This window comes from Hibiscus syriacus, unplaced genomic scaffold (genome assembly GCF_006381635.1).
Source record: "Hibiscus syriacus cultivar Baekdansim isolate YM2019G1 unplaced genomic scaffold, ASM638163v2 tig00110864_pilon, whole genome shotgun sequence".
Lineage (NCBI taxonomy): Eukaryota > Viridiplantae > Streptophyta > Magnoliopsida > Malvales > Malvaceae > Hibiscus > Hibiscus syriacus.
This window is the reverse complement of record NW_024062893.1, coordinates 50,724-77,426: the sequence shown is the minus strand read 5'-3', so window position 1 is coordinate 77,426 and position 26,703 is coordinate 50,724. Positions and strand designations below refer to the sequence as shown.

Below are 26,703 nucleotides of genomic sequence, written 5' to 3'. Positions count from 1 at the left end.
TAGAAAATTATGTTACTCCAGCTCCTCATTTTTCTTTAAGTACTCATACCTGATGCATATCCAGACATAATTATAGGATTTGACCCTCCAGTATCATCCAACCACATGAAAAAACTTATCGAGCATACTTGGGCCCGACTCTCACAGCTAAGTCCGAGCAACATATATTGAAAATGAAGAGTGCTTCATTTAAGTATCCTTTCTCAGGTTCTCTCCATACTAGTAACAATATGCTTGAACCATCTACAAACTTTAGGCTTTCATAGAAATTCTAACACGGAATTAAATTCACAGTCAAGCCAACAACTGAGATTCCGAATTAGTATATATTAATCCAAAAATCATTAGAACTAAGAACTAAAAAAATCCCATTTTTACAGGCTCAAAACAAACACAACAGAAAAATACTATTTTTCTCAATTCCTACACCATATCATACCGAAACATTGAAAACCCATAAAATTTGAAAATTATGAAATATAAAATTCTTGTGTTTGATCGGAGAAATATAAGATTACTTAAACATGTATTTTACTAAATTATTCTTGTAATATATATTTTTTCCAAAATGTTGAACTTTAATATTATATTATAAATATTTGAATAAAAATTTATAAAAGTATTTTAACCGTGTCACTATCTAACTTTTGAGAAAAAATACATTTAACATATAGTTAATAGAATTAGTATATCAAACTTATATTTTTAAATAATTTTCATGAGTATCATATTTAGTTATAAAGGCTTAACTGCACCATTACCCTTTAAAGTATGTCATTTGTACTGAGTTTCTCCCTAAAGTATTTTTCGGGACTTTTTGTCTCCTGAAGTTTAATCTTTACCTTGTTTGCCCCAAACCGTTAACTTCGTTAAAATAGCATGGGTAAATTACATAGTTAGCCACTCAACTATTTTTATAGTTTTGTTTTTGTCACTCCATTATTTGTTTTTCAAAATAATCATTAAACTTAAGTTTTTATTTTATTTTAGTCACCTAATTCGATTCAATCTATTTTTTAAATTTGTAAAATAAAATAATTCATTTATATCACATATTTTTTTACACAACATATAAATTTGATTTGTAATAATAAATTATATTATAACGTAAATAATAAAAAAACATATTAAGTTGTTTGTACTTGAAATTTTAAGAAAAGAAATATTAAATGTTAAATTAAAATATCATAAATATTTTAAGAAATAAAAATATGAACGAGTCATCATTTATTTATAAATATATATGTTTAGTAAAATTTAAATCTCGTATTTTGAATCGGACTAATTTTAAATAAGTATAAAATATATTTGTATTATTCTAAAGGTGATATCGAACAGCAATGAACTCCCATCCCATCCCACTAAGCTTCTAAGGTAAGCAAAGCCTTGAAGCAGTGACCCTCACATTTGTATTATTCTAGGAACCAATCGTCAAATTTTCTCCTTGAATGGTTTCTATTTTGTATTTTTGTAAGGTTTTGACCCTTGTGAGATATTTTACTGTCACAAAGATAGTTGCTAGCTGGGGGTTCCAGTGTTCAGATCCTCTCCCCTTACCTTAAACTTGTATCACTATTTCTCTTTATTGCTTTTCTACTAAAATATATTTTCCACAGTATTTATCACAACAACAATATTAAATAGTAATTTACCCATGTTGTTTTAACGAAGTTAACGGTTGGGACAAACAAGGTAAAGATTTAAACTTCAGGAGACAAAACGTTCCGAAAAATACTTTATGAGGCAACTCGATACACATATTTTAGGGGTAATGGTGCATTTAAACCTTATATAAAATATAATATAATATGAAAAAATGATATTGTGGTCTTGAGAAGGAGAAGGTGCAATGGGAGAATTGATTTGGTTCCCCTTGCATATTCCAAAACTTTCCATTGTTACTTGGATGGTCATTTTGGATAGATTGCTTATCAAAGATAAGCTCGTTGTATTGGAATAGACTCGAATGGAAGTTTTGGTTGATGTGAAGCTGGGGTGAAACACAGGAACCATCTCCTTTATAATTGCCCCTATTCTTGTAGTGTTTGGAATAGGATTATACAGACTTACATGTTACCTTATAGATTGTTGTGCTGGGAGGATAGTTTGACATGGGTTGTTGATAACTTGGAGAGGAAGTCTTTAGTTGTTTGTATTCTAAAACTTGCTTGGATTGGATTCATACATTATGTCTGGGAGGAATGTAATTACGGACCATTTACCGGGTCTTTTCGTTCGGCTGATGTTTTGTATGAATGTATTAGGGAGATCATCTATTTTAAATTGCATGGTCACTAAATTAATAGGATGAATTTGTACCCATGTCTTGAGTGGAAAATTCTTTAATGGTTCCCTGTAGTTCGTTCTTTGTTGTAGTTTTTGTTGCGTCTTTTGGATAAATATTAAAATGAATGATTTATCCAGAAAAAAATATTACTTTTCGTTGTATAAGATCCATTTTTTTAGTAACTCAAAGTCAGATATTGTTTTAAATAAATATTTTTGTAATAATATCATTTTTTTATTTTGTTAAATTATAAAACGATTAATATATTAAATATTAAAAATATAAAATAAATTTAACTACACAAATTTATTACTAAATCAAACTTTTTGTATATTATTATTATGTTTATATCTTCGATTAAAGTAGGAAGAATAATAATTGAGAAAGATACGTATGAAAAGAATTTATTACTCAAGCGGTATTATTATCCAAAGTGGGTGAAATAGTGTAATATCTAAGAATTTAAAGGTAATGGCATTATCACCATTTTAATCAAAAAATGATACTATTGATAATAAGTTATTACCTGATAATGATTTTTCCACGAACCAAACTGAGAATAGAATTCTAAGAAAGATGATTCCATGATCTTTTCCGCGAACCAAATCTTCCCTTAATGTAATCATTTTTCTTTTTCTTATTTAATCTTTTTTATTTAAATTTTAATAAATATATTCTATTTTGATTTTTTGTATGGTCTTGATGCCTTTATTTTAAATTGTTTTTATGGCAAGTTTATTCCTCTACTTTTATAATATGATTTTCTAGCTTGATTTTTCTTGTTATATTCATCACAACACACTTGCTAATCAAGAAAAGTCGATTGTCTTTCATAGTTAGATATCTTTTTATGATAGTTTATAGATGCATTTAAAACCATTCACAGTAGGACTGTTTATGGGCGATTAACCATGCCGTTTAGCCTAAACAGTCGGTTAATTGTTATAACGATTATGAGAATTTTTTAACTGTAACCTAATCATTAAGAAATGGTTAACCACTAATGGTTAACCATTATTAACAGTTCGGTTACAGGTTAACCTATTACAATTTTTTGTCAAAATTTTTCATAATTCATACTACAAAAAATGTAGCACTTAACACATACTTACATCGGTGTAAATGAATAAAATAAACAAGTATAACACTTAACACATACTACACCGGTGTAAGTGAATACAATAAAAAAATGTAACACTTAACAGATACTTACACCGTCATAAGTAAATAAAATAAAAGAGTAACACTTAACACATACTTACACTGGTGTATGTATATACATCTCCCAATATCTTAGTACTTAACAATAAACATATAATTATATTGGTAGAAGTATGTATCTATATTTTTAAAGAAATAAATAATAAAACATATATATTAAGTCATTTGTATACAAATTTTATTAAATATATATATAAATTATAAATAATAGAAACTTATGTCAAGTTACTTGTGTAAAATATAATAAATTAGAAATATAAATATTAATTGAATTTATTAACGGTTAACCATTAGTTTATCAAAATTTGTAACTGTAACCTTAACCGTTGACCATAATTTTTAGTGGTTCAGTTAACTAGAACCGTTTATATTAATGGTTCGGTTAATTAACCTGTTAAATATAATAGTTATGGTTAATGGATTTGGATTTTTTTGAACACCCCTAATTCACCGAACAAACTGTCAAATTAATTTTTAATTTTTACGCCTAAATCAAATATTGCGCTTAATTTTAAATAGAGAAAAGAAATCATTAGTAGTTATTAATTTTTCTTAAGACAACATTTATTCAAGAAAATATTTTTATTTTTTTTACATCCTTTAGATTTATATGTTGGATTATTTTACCTTTATTGTACCATGCATACTACCTTATATATATCATTAAACATAAAATGATAATATTTATAGACATAAAATTAAACATAAAATAATACTTTTTGTTGGGATTTGCGGAAGTTCTAATTTACAATCGAAAGAGTTGCAAAAGGGGGAAATTGATAAAATTTGTTTAGGGAGTAAGGAGATAAAAAGATAAGACAATTGACACAAAGATTTATAGTGGTTCGACTTCTCAACTAAGTCTACATTCACTACCTAAGCTCATCACTTAAGATTTTCTAACAAATTCACTTAGGATTTTCTAACAAATTCACTAATTTGTTCTTTCTTTTTCAAGGATCAAGAGTAATCTTTACAAACTCCCTATCTTTTTACTTGGCTAAGATAGAACCAAAAACCCCTTTACAAAAAGATAAAAAAGTAAACAAAGAAACCTTTCTAAAGTAGATGTTTACAAAATTTAACTCACTAAAACACAAATATTTACAAGAGAATTGGAATAAAGAGTGAAAATCTCTTCTCTTGTGTTTGATTGCTTGGATAGGTGTTCTAACCCTTCTTCAAGTGTCCTCAACTTGTATTTATATGTTGAAATGTTGTTGTGGTCGTTTTAGCCGTTGGGAGTGTTTTCGAGCCATTGGAGATCAATTTTCGTGTAAAATAAAACTGCCTAGAACAGAGGGTATCGATACTACCTTTGTTATTTTTAAATCAACTAGCTGTTACTAGTCGTTAGGGCCTGATGGTATCGATACTATGCCTATGATATCAATGCTATTATACAGAGTAGTATCGGTACCCCTTTGGGTATCGCTACCATTTTTGCATTATGGAATTTGAGCATTGCTGGTAGTATCGATACTACCTAGTGAGTATCAATACTTCCCTTACCTCTGGTATCGATACTGCTTGTCCAGAAAATTGTTTTGTGCTCAATTCCAAGCTTTAAGGACTTTGAATTATTTTTGAAAACTTTGAAAAACTTTGAATAAATTCAATTCAAGTCCAAAAACATTTTGCCTGATTGTTAAATCAAAATATAGTTCGACACTTTTAATATTAAATTTCATTTTATAATAAATATTTTAAATCACAAAATTAGACTTGGTACAAAAAACGAAAATGTAAATAAGTCCTATTAGTTGGAATGTGGTTGAACATACGTTTCAAGCACGAGGTGTATGAAGAAAGTAGATTCTTGTTCATTCACCCTGTTTAGTAAATGAGGGCCCCCCCGAGGGGGATGGGGGTGGAATCATAAAGTTTCAAAGATCACCAATTCACGGTGAAGCCCTTAATCGGATTTGAACATTTCTAAGTTTTTATTTCTTATTAATCTAAGGTGATTACAAAATAATATTTGTTTTAAATACTCTTGGTTTTTTGATAATGAACGTTAATCACCGTTATGGTAAACCCTAAACATCTAATAATAACAACTATACATTTAACCACTAAAATAAATCAATTCGTGATGAACGTTTCAAGTTCTGTTTACGATACAGGGCATCATTTTCCTTTATATTGTACCTCAAATTATTAAATCCTTTAAAAGGTTAGAACCTGAGGAAGCAGAGTGGGAACTCTAAACAATGGTGGAATCTATCCTTCACATTCAAGCCTCTAAGCTCCATTGTGGCGTTAGCATTCCATTTATGTAAAATGAATGTGAATATGAATAACTATTTTCACATTCAAAAGAATAAACATTTTCAAAATAGAGAAATTTTATGGGTGATGAGATTCGAACTCTGTGCGTTCTATGCCAACTCTTTATATTTAGGAGTATTGACCAATTGAGTTAAGCTTCGGGTTCAACACTCTTTTAAGAATATAGTGCACAGCCTCCTCCACTGGACCGACAACCTGCACGACAGACAATGAAACCTAATAAGGTAAGAAGCAAAGAAGTATGGCCGATCTTTTCCTGGGGAGCAATCTGCACAATCTGTTAGAATCATAGTAACATTCTCAAGTATTGGGATTGAGTGATCAACTTGCCAGATCTGCCGGGAATTCAGTATGATTATCTTTTCCTCTGAAAATACGTGTCCTTGTCAAAATAGAAAACCAAGGATGCCCAGCCTGGAAATCGAATGATGTAAAAAAGTTCCGATACTTGAAGCTCAAACAAAAGTAAAACTTTGTGTAACCGGATGCACACGATTTAATAACACGGCTGAGGAAAATGTCGAGTATGTGGACAAACCTGTTGTGCTCATGTACAGTGTTTTGAAAGGATGTGATCCAGGGACTCCATCGTTCTCGGAATGATCTCGACAAGAAGATGATTGATGTTGCCTCAATATTATTTCGGCATTCTTGAATACAAATGGATTTGGTTTCCCATACGTTATGTACTCCAGACTTTTGGGGTTGGTTCTGCAAGGACAAACAACATTTATAGTAACGGACACAAATGTTTATAAAAGATGTCTACATAGAATCCTACAAGTCTTCTGCCACACGGCATTTTGTAATAACCTTGCAGTCAATTAATGTTACTATGATGGAAAAACATTTCCAATAGAAGCAATTTAATTACATGCAACTCGGGACTGTAGCTCGATCCATATTCTCGATTTGATGAGAACTACCTAATGCAATGAGACACTAACCATACTTGTTGTAGACGCTCTCCGGTGCAATTCTGAAAGCACCCATTCCAAGACGCTTAGATGGAAAGGCAACCTGCATTACATAATTAGCAGATAAATCAGCAAGTTTTGTGCCGAAATGATGTAAAGGAGAACGAGAAGCATTAGAAATACCATATCCTATTTCCACAACTCAAAACTTAAGCCTGCTCAAGGTCAAGTTTCAAAACTGCTAGCTCTAAATAAGCATTTAACCTAATACACTGAATCTCAAACTGTCAGGTTAACAGATATTTATAGGCAAATGGAAGAAAAAATGGTCCTAACAGGAATTCCCTGAATTCAGGATTGTTATGTTACTTGGACTTGGATGTGAGTGTCAAACACAAGTATGTTTCCAATGTGAATATGTCCAAAATATTTCAAGATTTCCAACTATTTGGATGACTGGAAGGATTATATCCCATATCCATTGGATATGGGTCGGACTCGGACCAAGATGTGAGACATGGGTACGTCAAGAAAAAATGAAGTGCCAGAACTACAGTAGGATTGTGCACTTTTTATCTGCATAATGCAGATCTGTACCAAGTTCCTATGAAATGTATATGATGAATTCCATGAAACTCTCTTGTACATAAATAAACCCAATAACAAACCTGATATTTAAGATTATCAGCAGCAAAATATTAAGGTGGTTGATTACTATTTGCATCTCCAGGAAGACCTCCAGATCTTAAAACATCACATAGCGCCTGATAGAATTCATTAATCAGTTTTCGGGATGTTTTGGAATGGCAAGATCATTTCTATTAAGAGGTTGAGTAATTACAGTTTTTCCACTGTCACAATTACAATTTCGAAGTTGCATTGCAAATTTCAGCAAAAGCAAGATCCAAGTCCCATTGGGCATTCCAAATGTTGCACAACTCAGATCAAATTGCAAGTTATAATACGATCTAAAAGGTGAAACTCAAAATACGACATCCTTTCTGTTGCATGAATTCAACATTTTCAAATCTGAGAGGAAATGATTTCATGAAACTGTTCCACAAATTTTGGAACTTGGACAACTATTTTTCATCAAGCAGTTAAACAAGTCACAAGCATAAGTGTTTCCAGATGTATTTGTAAATGGTTTCTTTCTCTAGAGTAAAGTATACATAATCATTCAAGAATTTTGGAACTTGTTTTTATTTCGCATTGAGTACCATGAACACCTGAACATGTAGTAGCGCCATATCAAATAACCGAAACAAGAAAATAAATTAATAGAGAATTTCAAATTAGATCATTCAAGGAACTTTTAGATGAGATTCAAAATGCACAAACAATTAAAGTTCTAATTCAAAATTGGAACAAAAGCAAAATACCTGAATGTCCCTGCCCCAGTCTACAGGATCACTGACAACAAAAGCTGCCATAACCCTCTCAGATGAAACATCATATCTCGGCACTGTTGGCGCCTTCCTATCTTACAGTGGCATTGTTGTCCATCTTTTATATAGAGATACAGGATCAATGTTCTCAAAGTAAGACGCGTATTCTTCCAATGACACAACTTTTCTAGCACCACACAATTTAGCTATATAGGTTTCCAAATAATCTAAAAATAAAAGCTATGGATATCAGGACTTTTCCAGATCTGAACACAACGTTTGAGCCCTTACTTCAAACCATACTCAGACATCACCAAAGCAGGGTCCCCTTTTCCAGTGGCAATAATGAGTTCGTTCTCAAATCTGACTTGGAGACAACAAAATCAGAAGATATCAGCTAACTGAGTAATGCATAGGGTAGTTTGTTACCAATGTCAATGCTCAAGAGAGAAGGGATTTTTGGCAGCAAAAGAAAAAGGATTCCATATTCTAGAAACAGAAATTAAATAAATCACTTCCTTTCAGTTAGATCATGCTAAACAATATACGTAATAAAACAGGAAAATTTTAGATTAGATTCTGATTCACCCAACATATCCACTACAACAAAAGCAAGAACAACCTAAAATGTCTTATAGAACTATGAAATCCTCATAATGGAAACTTAGAAACACCAATTTGTTCCTCTAGTTCATCTACTTTACTACCACTCAATATTATGGAAGAGAATCAAAGTCATCCTCGTTGCAACCCTTTGATTTTCATTTTTCCAATCCAAATTCCAAAGTGAACTTGCATAAATCCATTTAACACCTTATGAAACAACTCTCAATTATTGATTACCAAGTTATTGCATCCAGCTAATTCATTCAAATACCCTCCTTAACATCTCTGACGATAAACAAACACCAAATCAAAATATAAAAGAGAAGGAGGCGGTCCAAGTAAATATGCAACGAGGTTTGATGCTACTTTAAATGCAGAGATGTTAAAATCAAAAACATAATGAAGATCAATTTCTACTCACTTCTTCAATAAGTTTCTAAAAGGTGAGTGACCTTGTACAACCTCCATCACAAGAAAATGGAACGATCCATTTGTCAAACACACGGACAACAAAGATGGAAAACTCTACATTCATATAGACATGCAAAACCTTTACCTGAGAAGCCATGATATTTACTCCCAAAAGTTCACTCAACTCCCTCGCTCTCTTAGTTTCAGGGACATCTCCTCCTATTCAAATAAAACATCCATCTAACTTTACCAATGACATAATATAATACTCATACTACAAAAATGTTCAGTAGATTTTGACTTCGGCAATTGGATTCCAAACAATGCCAACCAAGTTTATAGTTTTCAACAACTAATACACCGAATTATACCATAATTATATGTAACATAAACGTAATATCTTCAAATAAAGGTTAAACAAATACGGTTGTCAATATAAATCATTAGGATTCTATCAATAGTGATAAAGTAGGTGTAGACACCCGTTTTTGTCCGAGTCTTTATTATTATTATTATTATTATTATTATTATTATTATTATTATTATTATATATTATTATATTTTTGCAGGCCAACCCAACAGACCGTGTTCAAGCCCAAGTTGGGCCCAATTACAAACCTACCCGAAGTCTTATACAAGCCCCAAACCCAGTTGACCCAAACTCGACTGGAACTGACCCGAACAAGCCCAATCATCAACCCTAAACTCATTAAGGTTTCCCATCTTCAGCTCCAACCACCGCTGACCCAGGACAAAAGTTGGACCGTCCGATCTGTTGCACATGAGGGACACGCGCTTGACCTTTCGTCTCCAAGCCGACGAATACACCTCATCGGTCGCCTTCCCAGCCGCGTGAGCCATCGCCGATTGCTTCCCGAGCCGTCGTCATCATCGAGTCGTACCAAATAGTGACATAAACAATCAATCAACCAAAACAAGTTATATGTCCATCACCAAGTCAGAAAATCTGAAAACAATATCTCAAATCTTATCCTAGAAATCTAGGGAAATCATTCCCCTATTTTTTGGCCTCATCATCTCACCTTAAATCAACATACAATGAAGAGAAAATCAAAGGAGAGAGAACTGGAAAAAAAGAAGTAAAGAGAAAAAAATATATGAGAACCAAAGAAAAAGAGATAAAGCAGGAAAATAAAAAACTCGAAAGAAACTTACCTTAGGTCTGGTGGACGTGGCCTCACCGAAGTCTGAAGAGCCCATCATCGAAGGTAAAACCTTCCCTTTTCTAAGATCTACGGTTTCGAGTGAGGGAGGGTCTCGGGTTTTCTGGGTAATAGAGGGTAGGTTTTCAAAGAATAGAGAGAGGGGAAAGTCAAGGGTTGGTTCTCGATATAAGCGAAAGTAGTTTATATTTCGTATTTCGTATTTTTTCCTCTGTAAGGTGGCACTTTTCACACTCATTCTACGATAAATGTTTTTGAAAATGGATACGAGTAACACATCAAAGGAGTCTAATAAAATATAAACATGAACTCGAATATATTTATATAAAATACATATAGAACAAAATATTTATTACAAATGGGATTAACGAACTTTATTTAATACATATATAATATACTAAATACGTATATACATAAAGGACTAAAATGAGGAGGTTAACAAATAAAGTTAGGTTACATAACGCTGAAGGGGCATCATTTTCAAGGATGAAGATCCGAGATAAAGTAGTAATCCACTTCAGACTCAACATCTAAGCGAAAGCATGCCTGTAAAATGGACTACCTTGTAATGTGAAGGCTTTTATTTCTGGTGAAAAATTATTCTATGATATGAATCGTTGGGATCAACATTTCTGCGTTTGTATCTTTGCATTCTGTCTGGCATTCATTTAAGCATTTTTACATGCATTAATCATATCTCGTGGGGGGCTTTGAGGAAGTGTTTCTAACTGTGCAACTGCATTCACACAGTATTGAGAATGGAAGCAAAATTTGAGAAATTAAAGAAAGAACTAGAAGAGAATTTGCGAAGGGTTCAAATAGATTGGGAAGCTAAAATGGAGCAAGCACAAAAGGCCACCGTGGATTGTATATTGCAAAACCAAGACGGCCTAGTTGACCAAATTGTAACAAAACTGACTGGGCTCAACCAAAAAAGAGGCAAAGAGAAGATTTACTCGACCAGAGAAACCTCTGAATGTGTGACAGCACACACAAATCCACAAATGCTCATTTCGCCCTACAAGCTTTCAAGCCACCAAGTAGGCTTCTCTGCCACTAAAACTCAAGCAACTGTGTTAGGTCTTCAGGATCATTCTATTGATTACAACATGTCTGCTTCCGGTGAGGTGAAAAGAAACAAGAATAAGATCCCAGAGAATTTGAAAAAGTGGTGTAGAGAGACATTCAAGGGAATGAGAGGACAAAACTCTCATAATGAAATGAATGCAAGTGAACTAGTCTTAGTTCCTGACTTGGTACTCCCGCCCAAATTTAAAATGCCTGATTTTGAAAAATACAATGGAACCAATTGCCCTAATGCATATCTCACGATGTTTATTCGAAGGATGACTGGATACATCAACAATGATCAGATATTGATCCACTGTTTTCAAGACAGTTTGACTGGACCATCTTCTAAGTGGTATAATCAATTGATTCATACTCAAATCCTCTCTTGGAAGGATTTGGCTCGTTCCTTTTTGAGCCAATACAAGCACATGACTGATATAGCCCCTGATCGAACAACGCCACAAAATATGGAGATGAAGAGTGATGAGAACTTCCGGTAATATACGTAACGATGGAGGGATATTACATCTCAAGTGCATCCACCAATTATTGAAAAATAGTTCATCACTTTATTCATTGATACATTAAAATCTTCATATATCAACTACATGATAGGAGTTGCCACTAAGAGTTTTCTGACATCATCATGTGTGGAGAAATGATCGAAAGAGCTGCCAAGAATGGCAAGATAAGAGGAACTAGCAGTATTGACATTGAGGAAAAAACTAAGATTAACATAGTAGGATCTTATCTAGTTAATCAGGGGACTAAACCTCATAAGATGTTTCGTGAAAAGACTCACATCGATCCAATCCCAATGACATTTGAGGAATTGATCCCAACGCTAGTTGAGAACAACCTTGTGACTCTAGTTCAATCCAAACCAATAGAGGCCCCATAACCTGAAGACCATGATGTTAACACCATATGCAATTATCATATTGGGAGCCCAAGGCACACCACTGAGAATTGTGAGGCATTGAAGTGCAACGTCAAAGATCTGATTGATTCAGGGGCATAGACATTTGATGTATAATGGGGCATTCTGATCAGGAGTAGGCTGGGGCATCCATCAGGATTTTTTTTTGCGTTCTCATTAAAAGCATTTCATCTTGTTTGAACTTATTTTTCTTCTTAAGTTTGAATGTTTGTAAGTCACTTGATGTTTGAACATTTTAAATAAAATGCTTTATTCTGAGGAAATGAGCAATGAGTAAATTTTAATCTTGAAATTCCTTGAATATCATCTTAATTAAAAGCTCTTTAATAATTGAGGTTGTAAATCTTTGACAAATGACAAGATTGAACCCCTACAAAATAATAACCCATAATCCTAATCCAGAACATACATAAGAATGGGAAAATAGGGGCAACTGTAGAGATCCTTTTTTTCCGAGTCTTTTATTATTATTATTATTATTATTATTATTATTATTATTATCATTTTAATATATTATTACATTTTTGTAGGCCAACCCAACATACCTTGTTCAATCCCATGTTAGGCCCAATTACAAATATACCCGTAGCCCAATACAAGCCCCAAACCTAGCATCAGGCCCAGCTGACCCAAACCTGATCGAATTCGACCCGAACAAGCCCAATCAGTAACCTTAAACACATTCGAGTTTCCTATTTTCAGTTCGAGCCGCCGCCGACCCAGGACAGAAGCTGAACCGTCCAATCTGCCGCGCGTGAGGGACACGCTCCTGACCTTTCGTCTCCAAGTTGGCACGTACACCTCAACGGTTACCTTCCCAGCCGCATGAGCCGTCGTCGATTGCTTCTCGAGATGCCGCCATCATCGAGTCGTACCAAACAGTGATATAAACAATCAATCAACCAAATCAAGTCATAAATCCATCACCAAGTCAGAAAATCTGAAAATATATCTCAAATCTTATCCTAGAAATATAGGGAAATCATTCCCCTATTTTTTGGCCTCATCATCTCACCTTAAATCAACATGCAACGAAAGAGAAAACCAGAGCAGAGATTCGGAGGTAGAGAGAATCGAAAAAAAAAGAAGAGAGAAAAAATATATGAGAACCAAAGAAAAATAGAGAAAGCAGGAAAAGAAAAAATCTAAAGAAACTTACCTTAGGTCTGGTGGATGTGGCATCACCGGAGTCTGAAGAGCCCATCATTAAAGGTAAAACCTTCCCTTTTCTAAGATCTAGGATTTTGAGTGAGAGAGGGTCTCTAGTTTTCTAGGTAATAAAGGGTAGGTTTTCTAGGTAATAAAGGGTAGGTTTTCGAAGAGGAGAGAGAGGGAAAAGTCAAGGGTTTGTTCTCGGGTAAGGTTTCCTACGCCATTGTCACCGATTGCGGTGGTCATGGCTGTTTTTCATTCTCCACGGCAGAGAAAGAGGCGGAGAGGGAGAAAAGTTTGAGAGCATTTTTGCTCTTTGTTTTAAGGAGAGAGGGGGAAATGAGAGAAATGGGATGGGTGGCCGGTTTAAGCTTAGGTGAAAAGCATATATACTAAGCATGAAACGTCGTCGTTCTGGGGGGTGTTCAACGTGTTTTCGTGCTTGGGTTAATAGTTGTTTAGGTCTTTGCTCATTTGTAATCTCATGATTTGGTCGCCAAATGAAATTATGTTATTCTACTTTGGGCCTTTAATTTCTTATGTTTACATTTTGGTCACTGACCCAATATGTTAATTATTTCCTTTTATGTTCAAATCTGGCCATGACATTTATGAATATTTCATTTTGGTCACTATTTTGTATAAATGCATTTATGTAATTTTTTTAATTATCTCCCCATGTTTCTGATTTAATTTATTTTAGTCCTTAATGTTGTTTATGGATTATTTTCATTTCCAGTAGCTTATTTGTTTAATGTATGTGGTTGTGACTTTGGTTTATTTGTAATTTTATTTCGATCCTTCAAGTTTCAGTTACTACCATTTTGATCCCTTAAATTGTCAAATATGTTTATTTGGTTATTTATATTTTGACGTGTAATGATTTATTGTTTTGCTTTAGTCCTTTATGTATATACGTATTTCGTATATTATGTATGTATTAAATAAAGTTCGTTAATCCCATTTGTAATAAATATTTGTTCTATATGTATATTATATAAATATATCCCATTTCATGTTTATATTTTATTAGACTCCTTTGATGTGTTACTCGTAACCATTTTCAAGAACGTTTGTCGTAGAATGGGTGTGAAAAGTGTCACCTTATAGAGGAGGTGCAATTCAATACAACATTCAAACGAAATGGAAACTTGAAATAAATCTAGTTTATTTTAATAATTAATTTTTTTATTCAAATAATGCAATGCATTTTTCTTTAAATGGCACATTTATGTTATTTTATGCAAATGTCGATTTTCAGTTTATATTCAATACACATTTCTATCGAGGAGGAAATATTATGTACATATAAGAAATAGGCGAGATAGTTTTCCCGATGGAGGATTGTTAATCTTGAGATTTCTTTTCAAGTTAAAGAATTTTATCTGATTAATCAATTCGGAGAAAATTAATTAAACTTTAATAAATGAATAATTTTTTACTTTATATTCGACTCATAAATTCCACCATTAAGACAATGAGTAAGCGATTGAGTATCAATTTTGGGCGTTGTGGGGTGTTAATCCTTCTCCACACGTTATCGACTCCCGAACCCGTTAAAAATGAATCTTTGATAACGCAAAGCAATTTTTGTCTTAAAAAACGATTTTTCTTAAAATTGTTTTAAAAGACGTTTTTAGGTATTCGACCTACCTAACCCAAAGGACGATGGCGACTCCAATTCAAATTATTTCAAAATCCCAATTTTTTAAATAAAATTCATAATTATTTTTAAACTTAATTGTGTTAAAAAATGGTTATGATAGTATGCTTACTCCAGAGTGACTCACCATTAGTCAAGAACAAATATGGAACACTCAATTCACCTGTATAAGTATTCCCTCCCCCCAAAAAAAAAAGTTGGTTAACGATATTTCTTTTCATAATGTTCTTTGCATTTCAATGCAACCACACAAAGTTCATGATATTGAAAAGTATATCAGTAGAAAATAGTACCAGAATCTGCGTACAATCTTCTCAAAGCTTGTGGAGAAACTCCAATAGGAACACGGCCACGAAGAATAACGCCGTCGATATCAAATGCTATTCCAAAGTTACGCCTGAGAAAGAATAATAAGCTCGATTTCCTTACATTTTATAGGGAACCAAATGAGAATTTGAAAGAAAATTTATGATTTTCTAAATAAAAGAAAAGCATTTAATTGACCCAGTTTTAAGATTTGATCGAACCTTAGCAGAGGCTTGAGACGAAAACGGAGCTTTGTTTCTGAAAAGAGAAACCCTAGAAATTGTTGGTGCGTGAAATATCATCTCTAATCTCCGATTTTTCCTTTCATCTCTGAAAATCCTTGTCGTGGTGATTCTTCCTTCACCTCTAATTTAGGAGTATCAAAACGGCATAGTTTCAGGTCCTCAGCAGAACCAAAAAAAAAATCACTAATATTTTAAGTCTAACGTTCCCCCCCCCCCCCCCCGAAAATCACTCAAATCTTCATTTGCTTTTAATGGTTCCTTTCTTCTCCATCGTCACGAGAGTGGAGGAGACCAAAGCAGTCCTCAGACAAATGTGAGGGAACAAGATCGTTACCGCCCGGTTGCAAATATACGTAGAATCATGAAGAAGGCTTTGCCTTCTAATGGGAGAATTGCTAAGGATACCGTTCAAGAATGTGTTCCTGAGTTCATCAGCTTCATCACTAGCGAGTATATATGTTCATTGTTCAGTTATTGAATTTTTTTATATCTTAATCTTGCTTAACTTTGTTTGATGATTTTGAGATTGTGGGGGTGTCATGTTTCAAATGTGGTATTCAGACACGAGTTCTGGATATAGTGCTTCCAGAAAACTGAAGAGTCGCCTAGACTATCTTATAAACACCATAAATCTTAGTAGCTTTGAAATGAAATGATTATTTGAAATGGCAGATTATTATGCAGATTCTTTAGTAAACCCTATTTTCGACTTAGCTGATTAATATAGGATCCCTCTGTAGCTATGTTGCTCCAAATCTTATTTTTTTTAAGTATAATTCGAATGCGACATTCATATCCAACACATTTCCTGACACGAATACGAGGATATGGTCTTATAAGAAATATATAGAAAACCTGTGGAAAGGAAAATACATATACACGTGTTGGAAACATGCCTGTATCAGATACTTGTTCATTGCTTGATATGTTATCTAGTTTGTGAAAGAACAAGCCTGTAGCAGTGCTGGGTCAATGTTCTCGAGCAGCATTGCCACTGGGCACCAGCTATCGCCTTCATGCTTGAGCACTGGGTGCCCCAAGCATTATGTGACGGAAATTTGAGTTATTGCTTTGTGGATTTGATTTTTATTTAGCTAGTTAGGTGTGCTTTAACATGTTATCAACCCTACCCAACAATAGTAAGAAATCAAACTATTAGTTAGAGATAAACCAACTGAAAAAGTTTTTTATATGATTTAAATTGGATTTGGTTTTGGATCTTGAGGCTGGTTTCTCTTTTAGAAATTTAAAATCTAACTGCAGGAGTGATCGGTTATAATTTTTTTTTATAAAATATATAGAGTAATTATAGGGTAAAATTTATTTTAAAAAAATTATTATCTTATTGACAAGACATTTTTACTGAAATAGCACCCTCAAACCCATTAATTACCTGTCGGGCATCCTCTCCCCTAATATTATCAATCTAGCACTATTTCTAACAAAACGCAGATTACCATCCGCACTTTTGCGAGGTTCTGTCCGAGTTGACGCCACATATCCACACCTTCGCTGAACCTTTGACATATACAAAATGCATGGATCATGAAGCGCACATGCCATGAAAAATGTTGACATAGCGCCACATGATAAAACATCATCCCTCAAAGCATTTTAATAAAACATGCTTTAAAAATTAAAAAAATAAAACTATAATGACTAATATTGTAATTTAATACATATTTGTTTCATGAGTCGAAGAGTTTAATGTGGTTAGTTTATATAGGTATATTGGAGTGTTTAGGTTATGTTTCTTGACAACGTGGGATAAAAGTTAAAAGGTGTATTCCTTAACTTTTTTTTATCTTTATATCTAATGAATCTACTTATATACTATTGTTAAATTACAATAGGTTAATATTTATTATTAAGGTTTATATTAATTATGATTTGATATTTTTATATGTTAATATATTTAAATAATTACATTATGTTGATATTTATTATTAAGGTTTATACTAAATTAAATTTTGAAGTTGATATATATTAAAGGGGAAACGATATATTCATGTAAGATCAAATATAAGATCAATTATATTCGGGTGACTCAAACGCCTTAAAATATTGTATGTTCTTTTTGTTTTAAATCTAAATTATGAGATAATGGGCGATTTTCATGTAATTTATTTAATTATATGTTTTTGTTGTAGTAATTTGAGATGGAATAAACTACAAGATGTTCTTCCTTCTAAAATTGGCGAGCTTAAGAGTCTAACACATCTGTAAGAAGTATCTGGAAGTATTTTTTCACATTATGATAATCAAGATTGTTGCTTTCTACAAACCAAAAAAAATTGATTAGGTATCTGAGCTTTAACAATTTTAAAGGGGAGATCCCGAAGGAGTTAACAATAGTGTATAAGTAGATTCATTATATATAGATATATAAAAGTTAAGGAATACACCTTTTAATTTTTATCTCACATTGTCAAGAAACATAACTTAAACACTATAATATTCCTATATAAGCTAACCCCATTAAGCTCTTCAACTCATGGAACTAATATGTATTAAATTACGATGTTATTTCCTATAGTTTTATTTTTTAAGCATATTTTTTTAAAATTCTTTGAGGGATTATGTGAACCTTGAAAGGCATGCCCTTTGAAACATGCCTTCTCACATGGTGCCATGTCAACATTTCTCATGGAAGGCGCACGTCATAATTCGTGCCTTCTGTATATATCAGAGGTTTACCGAAGATGTGGATGACGATCCGCGCATTCCTTTACGTGGTGCCAACTCAGATAGAACCCCGTGAAAGCGCGGCGCGGATGGTGATCCGCACTTTATTGTTGCTTTGTCAGAAAGAGTTCTTGATTGGTAATATTAGGAGAGAGGGTGTCTGACAGGTAATTAATGGGTTTGAAGGTGATATTTCAATAAAAAGCCTATTGACAACACATACATATTTTATAAGAAGAACAATATTCCATTCTACCAATGAGGTCACTAAATAAATTCATTCATAATTAAAGTTGATTTGAATGTCAAAAGATCCTCATAAAATAAATAAATTTAACCTAAACTTCAAAATGCCCTCATAAAATAATTAAAAAATCAATTAAGTATATAGTTAAAATAATTTAGAACGCTTGGTTAAAGAGATGGTTGTTATCTTAGAGATTTCAAGTTTGAACGCTATAAACTACAAGGGTCTAAAAATGTAACAATTTTTTTAGTTAAACACTTGTATCTGATCTATTGACTGATTAATACAGATCAGGTACTACAGAAGCGAGGACGATCTCCCAACCCAATTTACTTCATTTGCAAACTCCAAAGTTCGAACCCCTGATATTGCTTAAAGAATCTAATGCATCATCCCATTGGACCAACTAATTGTTGGTAAAATGTAACAATTCTTAGTGAACATATTTGATCGGTTAGTCAAGCTGCTCATATTTGTTTTTTCATATTCTCTTAGGTTATGAGTTCTAGACTTACTAGGAATATTCGCATTCCTTCCCTTACAGTTTCACTTCCCTTCTGCTCTAAGGCTCCGTTTGGAGTAGCTTTTTAGATTCACTTTTAGTTAAAAAGCTTGTTTTGACCACAAAATTAATGTCAAACAGTTAAAAATTAATGAAAAAAATTACGATGAAAACGGTAGTTTCAAATCAACCGCAAAAGCTAGGATTTGTAGCTTTTTCATTTTCAACTTTACATTTGGGAGCAAATTATAACTTTACCCTTATTAATGCATGGGCTCAACTCAATTATGTATTACATTTTATTTTAATAATTTAATAATTTAATATTAAAATCCTTAAAAAATAATTATTACTTAATAATTTATTTGAATTATTTAGAAATAAATAAAAATCACGATTTACGTATTACAATATTAATAGTGAGTTATTATAAAATATGTTTTTATAATAAATAATGATTTATCTTGAAATATTTTTTATATTTTTTATTATAGTTTAAGTGATATATTTTATATATTATAGTATTAATAAATGTAAATATAATTTAAATTTTATATTTTTAATTTATGAAATAATGTCTATAATGAACATTTTTATCTTTTCAAATTCACTTTTTAACAACAATTTCAAAAAATTAAATTTTAAACTGTACTTCTAAACAACACTTTTAAAATTTCTTTTTTATTGTACTTTTAAAAGTCACTTTTTTAACGTCTTCCAAATTGATTCTAAGTATGATTATGATTAGAATTAGATTTAAATTTTTCAAAAATATATAACAATTCTAAAAAAAGTTATTTTATTTTATAACTATTTTTTGGAGTTATTGTATAAATTCTAAAAAGTTATTTTAAGTTATAAATATCATATTTTCAAATAAAATAAATCGACCACTGAAATCTTAAATAATTTTAAACGTTTGGAATTGTTTTTATGACGTATAAGCATTGAAAACAAATTATTTCAGCCAAATATGCCGATAATTTAGGCTTCCTTAAGTCATGCCTTGATTTTCCGTTCTTTTGTTTTTCTGAAATAATTTTTATCACATGGGCTCGTAGATCAATTTAAATAAATAAATAAATATTATCTTACAAAATTATCATGATTCAACACCAATTTAGCTTTTAAATCACCGCTTTCATTTCATTTTTATTATTTTTAAATTACCTTTTTTATTATTACAAAGAGATGAGAATAAAATAATTAAATGGCTACCACAATCCTCATGCAACGTGCTCACACCTTAACTATACATGAATTTCTGTTTTAGCCCTTACAATTTCCTTTTTTTTTATTAAAAGCGATCATTGAAATTTTATTTCATCACTGTTTTTAGCTTTTTTTTTGTTGAAAGCGTTACAAGAAGTGTGAGCTTTCTATCCATTTAATCAATGACACGTAGAGGGTTAAATTGAGATACATTATAATTTAAGGGTCAAATTGTATATAAAATCATACATTAACTTTCTTACGATTCCTTTGTTTTTGTTATCTTCTTTATATTCCAATCTATTGAAGGTCTTTGAGGTGAATTTTGAAAAATTCAAATGATTGAAAATGTTTAAGAGTATAGGTAAGTCATAATCAAGTTTTCAATCTAATTTGATGGTCGTATTCAGGGATGAACCGAGGGAACGGGTAGGGACATTCGTCCCCTAAAAATTTAAAATTATCATATACTTTAGATTTTTTCGATGTATTTTCTATTGAAAATATGTTTTTGTCCCCTTGGAATTTTAGTTCGCCCTTCTTAATTTTAAATTCGTCACCTAACATAAAATCATGCGTCCGTACCTGATCGTATTTGAAGATTGGAGTGTAGGTATCCAAAACATAACTATCAAATCAATTAATTATTGAATATTTATCTTAAATCTTAAAAAAAATATTCTGCTGAGCTTGAGATCCAGCATGAGATGGATCAAGGGGTGGGTAAGGTAATTGGTCCATGAAAATTTAAAATTATAGTATATTTAAGATATTTTTATTAAAAATTATTTTTGTAATTTTTAAAATTTTATAAATTCTTCTATTCATACAATTTTTTTAAAAAAAATTTCTAATATAAAATTATATATTCTTCCATACTTGGGATCAACTTGAAATACAGAGTTGTCGGTTTTAGGGCACATATCTTCTTCTCTTTTGATCATCAGGACATAAGTGATTTGTTTCTTACATTTATAACTGCAAATTGAGGACTTCGACAAATGACAGCTAAGACATAAATTCGTAGGAAATTTTGCCATGTTGGAATGGAGTGGGTCCCCACGTGATTTTCTGCATTGATGTCTCTTTTTAATTTTTAAAAAAAGTGTAAAGAAAAGTAATGCACAATTTTTTTTTACTAATATTCTTGTGGGAAATATAAATAATGTAATCCACGATCATGAGTTTAATTACGAATAACCCACTATTCATAGATCTATTCTTAATTTAGGATGAATACGTCTTTAACTTTTCTTTGATTAATTATTTAATTTATTAATAATGTTAATTTTAAATTTTATTTATATTTATTTTGTACAAAAATTTATATTATTAATGTATATGTTCACTCTAATTTTTTTAAAATCTACTGTTAGCGTCTCCAATTTTAATCTCGACAAATATGAAAGAGAAAAAAAGAAAAATAATAGAAAGAAGGAAAGTTTGGATATAATAAGTAAAGAAGTTAGTGCATAAATGCGTGTGATCACGTTGATAATGTAATAAATGCGACAAAAGTCTACCTGTTTCTTGCTTTTGCTTCACTGTCTCCTTGTGTTTCGCTTCATTTCTTCTTTCAAATCTTTCATGAGTTAATATAACCTATTTAGCATTAATGTTCATTTTAAGAAATATATTAATTCTATATTAAAAGAGAAATATATTAATTCTGAATATAAACAATAAAATAAAATTTAACAAAAATTTTCATAAATTTAATTATGAATATTTAGTTTTAATTAAGAAAATATTTTTATTTTTAAATAAATAGAATCATGGGTATTGAGCTGGCTATGGGATTTCTCTTTATATCGTGCCCTTCCCTGCCTATTGATTCAGTGGGTTCTTTTATTTTTTTTTCTCTACCAAAAACCTCAGATTTTGCTGCTGATTTTTGTTTTCTGGGCATGGGTATGAGTAATAATGTGGGGCAGTTTGGAGATACGACACTAACCAAAGTATTCGTGGGAGGTTTAGCTTGGGAAACTCCTCAAGAAGCCATGAGACAGCATTTCCAGAAATACGGTGAGATCCTCGAAGCTGTCATTATTTCCGATAAACTCACCGGCCGATCCAAAGGTTATGGATTCGTAAGCTACTTTTTCTTTTTCAATCGATACAGTTCATCTCTACCATTCTTTCTGTCTCTTTTAATTTTTCTCTCCATTTAAAAAGGTTACATTTAAGGATGCTGAAGCTGCAAACAAAGCCTGCGAGGACCCCACTCCCATCATTAACGGCCGCCGTGCCAACTGTAACATCGCCTCCCTCGGTGCTCATCGCCCGAGGTCTGCCTCCTCCGCTCCTCCACCGCAACAAGGTACTCTTTTGTCATAATTTCAGTTATATTGTGTTTGGAAAAAGTATAGGGATGGCATTTATGCGAATATGAGCATCATAAAGGTCTAATCTTGTGGAGTTCGATCATGAAGGATCCAAGGTTGGACGGAGAGCCACGTCAGTTGCAGCAGCTAATCATGTGCAATTGTATTATCCAGCCGGAACATCAGCTCCGGCGTTTCATCAGGCCATTCCTCTCTACGGGTTTGATAATTGATACGTTGAGGTTATTGAAGTTGCATGGTAAGAGAGTTGGATTTTTCCGTAACTTGCATTTTTCTTTTTCCAACTCTGTTTCAGCTACTCTCCTGCATACATGAATGGACATTTCGGTCAAGCACGTCCAGCAGCAGGGCGGCCTATTTTAGGTGCCAGCACATTGATGCCGATGTACCCTTATTATCACTACCATCAATCACCCGCATCGGGATTTCCATCAGTCTTCCACCCATCACCAATTATTCCTAATTCAGGTAACATCCATTTGATCCTTCATGATGGTGACTAACATGATAACATGGAAGTAAATCATTGTCATATTAAAAAAAAAAAGAAACCTTTATCATATGGACCCCACTGCCAAACTGGTGTGCTAAGGGATTCAGGGTATTATTATTTCCTACCAAACTGTTCTATCATCTAAAACATGAATATAATCTGATGTATATTTTAATACAATGTTTATATACTCAAAGTATCTTATAATATTTGAAATATATGTAATTTTATATTTTCCTATACAATAAAGTAGTTATTTATTTATTATGAGATTATATTTCAGATAATCATGATTTATTAATACAACGTATATGTCTAATTTTGTTTTGAAGCAGGTGAAAGCTGCTAGGAAGGTTGACTGAAGAAAGATGGAATGCAAAGGAAAAATATTTTATTCTTAGATGTTTGATTAAATTCTTTCATTCTCTTTCAACATTAGAGGGAAATGAAGTAATAAAATCATGTATTTTGATTTGCCCAAATCTTATGGGTTGATTAATCTCTCTCAGTATAGTATTACCATTTTCAACTATAGTGTGTTGAATAATTCTAGATTCAAATATAAGTATAAAATGTAAACTTTAAAGGAAATATTTATGCATTTTCCCAATAATCTAATCAATGGTCGAATATTATTTAATGTACTTGGTTGGAATGTAAGATTTTATTATTTAATTAATAGAATATGAGATTACATAAAATATCCAGACTTCTTCTTAAACATTATAACACCACCCTTTATAAAAGAAAATATTTTTCCGACGCCTCATCCAAGCAAATTTTTTGCATTTATTTTAATTAAAGCAATATGAAAATAATAAGAACATGCTTTTTATATAAAGTATGTAATTTGTGATGTTTAGAGGTAACACAAACCAAGTAGCTTTAGTAGTTAAGAATGTTTATTGTCAAACGGTTGAGAGTCTTTCAAATAGATACTATCTATTATAATCACCCAGACTAATTAAAAAATAGTTATTAAAATAATGTTAAAAAGAGAAGAATTTTAATTATTAATCATTATTTTTATTTTGGTTTCACTTAAGTTACGAGTCTACAAATTTACTGTTGGCCTTAAAATCAATATAAAAAATTAGGATCTTTGGGATTAATGTTTATAAGGAATCCATTAAAAAGTGGGCATCTCGTAGTTGATGTTCTGTGGGGTCTTTTTCCTCTGACTACTTGGGATTCCCTCTTGAAGCAAAACGTAACATGATTGCGATTTCGGACCCTGTAGTCAATAAAGTAACATAGAGATTAGCAGGGTTAAAATCAAATCTATTCTCAATTGGGGGAAGGATCATCTTGGTTAAATCTGTGTTGTCTTGTCTCTTCTCTTATTTTATGTATCTTTTTTGGATGCTAATTACGGTGGGTAAGCGCTTATTTAGCTTTGTATCTAATTTCTTATGGGGAGAATCCTTGGAAGGAAAGAAAATCCACTAGGTAAAATGACCAACCTTATGTATACAAATTAATGCTGATGGCCTCAGTATCATAGATTTTGAGACTATGAACATATCACTCTTAGACAAATGGATATGAAGATTTAATCTTGAAAAGGACAAAGTTTGGAGACGAGTGCTAATTAAGAAACACAATTTTTTTAGACTGATATTTGTATCAGTGAGGTTCCTTTGAAATTGAAATATCCTTGCATTTTTTATATTGGAGAGACATCATCATCTCTTTCTACACATATGACCTTGTTGAAAAAATCTCCCGAAAAACATGATTCTTCAAGTAGGTGATGATAAGTCGATACGATGTTAGACTGGTATTTGTATCAGTGAGGTTCCTTTGAAATTGAAATATCCTTGCATTTTTGTTTTAGCCACCAATAAAACGGGATGATCGCTGAGTTTGGATACAAAGTTTCAAATGGTTGGGTATGGAAAATTCCCTTGAGGCAATCCATTCCAATGGAAAATTGATCAATTGAATAAATTTTGGGAGACCTAGAGGGATTCCAAGCTTAAAGTATTGATTGATACTGGATCAAATAGGGTGGATCCAACGATGAATCGTTTTTGATCAAATCCATATGTAAGCTTCTTGTTCCTAGTGCTGCCAACAGAGTCAAATGGAAGAAGATTGTATTGCTGGGACTAGCTACCCCAAAGTCGAGTGTTGAATAATCGGGTAAAGAAAATGGTAACAACATAATAATTTTAACGAGGTTCAACAATGTGCTTACTTCCTCGGTGCCCTGGGCGGCGTTAGAATTTTTATTCAATGTCTCATAGGTTTTTGTTATATCTCCTTTATAATAAATAAACCCTGGTACATATTTACAAAAATAACACTTTACCGTACTACGAGGGCTGCACCCCCACACCCCCAACCCATATAATCGTAACTCCCACTACGAGACTTCTTTACCGGTATATTTATGAGCCATACCTAACAAATCTCCACCTTGGCGAATATCCTGCCCCTTAGGAAACATTCAATGTGGGTTGGGTTACCTTACTTCTTTAACAACTCGAAACATTCAACAAGTTCAAGCAATGTATGAACTTGTCTGTCGTAACTGGCTTGGTGAACATATCAGCGGCATTCTCATCAGTATGTACCTTCTGAAACAAAATCTCTCCAGATGCAACAAACTCTCTGATCTTGTGAAGTATTACATCAATATGCTTAGTTCTAGCACAATATACCTGTTTCTTAGCCAAGTGAATAGTATTTTGATTGTCACAAAGCAACTGAACTCCACCTTGCTGAACACCCAACTCCTTCACTAAACCAGTAAGCCATAAAGATTCTTTTGCAGCTTCAGTCGCTGCCATGTATTCAACTTCAGTTGTAGATAATGCCACAACAAATTGAACAATAGACTTCCAACAAATAGGCCCTCCACCAAGAGTAAAGACATACCCTGTTATAGATATTCTATTATCTAAGTCACCCGCATAGTTTGAATCCACATATCCTACAACCAAAGGATTATCCCGCTGACTACCAAAAATAATTCCATGTCCCATAGTACCCTTTAAGTACCTAAAGATCCATTTGACTGCTTCCCAATGTTACTTACCAGGTTTAGACATGTACTTACAAACTTGACTAACAACATGAGCTAAATCAGAATGAGTACATACCATTGCAAACATCAAGCAACCAACATCATTAGAATATGGAACCTTTGTCATATCTTCAGTTTCCTTATCTGTCTTAGGGCACTGTTCTGATGAGAGGTTAAAGTGATTCGACAATGGAGTGTTCACTGGTTTTGCGCTGCTCATCGCAAACCTTTCTGGCATTTTCTCAACATAACCCCGTTGAGATAACCATAGTTTCTTTGAGTCTCTGTCCCTACAAATTTCCATTCCAAGAATTTTCTTTGCAGCACCTAAATCTTTCATATCAAATTCCTGACTCAATAAAGTTTTCAACCCGATAACAACATCCATGTTCTTCGCATCAATTAACATATCATCAACATACAATAACAAAAAAATAAAAGAACCATCATCAAGGCTCTTAACATAGGCACAACAATCATACTCACATTGCTTGTAGCCGATCTT

General features: G+C 32.4%; 1 protein-coding gene, 1 long non-coding RNA gene and 1 pseudogene across 2 annotated transcripts; 2 read left to right on the top strand and 1 right to left on the bottom strand.

Moving 5' to 3' along the window:
- Positions 1-5,908: 5,908 nt before the first annotated feature.
- LOC120143855 lies at positions 5,909-15,740 on the bottom strand (annotated as a pseudogene).
- Positions 15,741-17,721: 1,981 nt separating this feature from the next.
- LOC120143839 lies at positions 17,722-18,030 on the top strand. Its single transcript, XR_005517982.1, has 3 exons — positions 17,722-17,749; positions 17,834-17,905; positions 17,986-18,030. It is a non-coding gene; the product is annotated as an uncharacterized LOC120143839 (long non-coding RNA).
- A 4,135-nt stretch (positions 18,031-22,165) lies between these two features.
- On the top strand, positions 22,166-23,182 carry LOC120143788 (probable RNA-binding protein ARP1). Its single transcript, XM_039158022.1, has 4 exons — positions 22,166-22,419; positions 22,505-22,649; positions 22,762-22,873; positions 22,970-23,182. Exons 1-4 carry the CDS (start codon positions 22,237-22,239, stop codon positions 23,175-23,177), a joined length of 648 nt encoding a protein of 215 aa, XP_039013953.1. The 5' UTR covers positions 22,166-22,236; the 3' UTR covers positions 23,178-23,182.
- Positions 23,183-26,703: the final 3,521 nt, after the last annotated feature.

Bases quoted from the DNA above. Each gene is read 5' to 3' on its own strand.
- LOC120143788 (XM_039158022.1), top strand. From the start codon at position 22,237: ATGGGTATGAGTAATAATGTGGGGCAGTTTGGAGATACGACACTAACC. The intron at 22,650-22,761 runs GTACTCTTTTGT...TCGATCATGAAG, and splicing joins CGCTCCTCCACCGCAACAAG to GATCCAAGGTTGGACGGAGA. The intron at 22,874-22,969 runs GTTTGATAATTG...ACTCTGTTTCAG, and splicing joins CAGGCCATTCCTCTCTACGG to CTACTCTCCTGCATACATGA.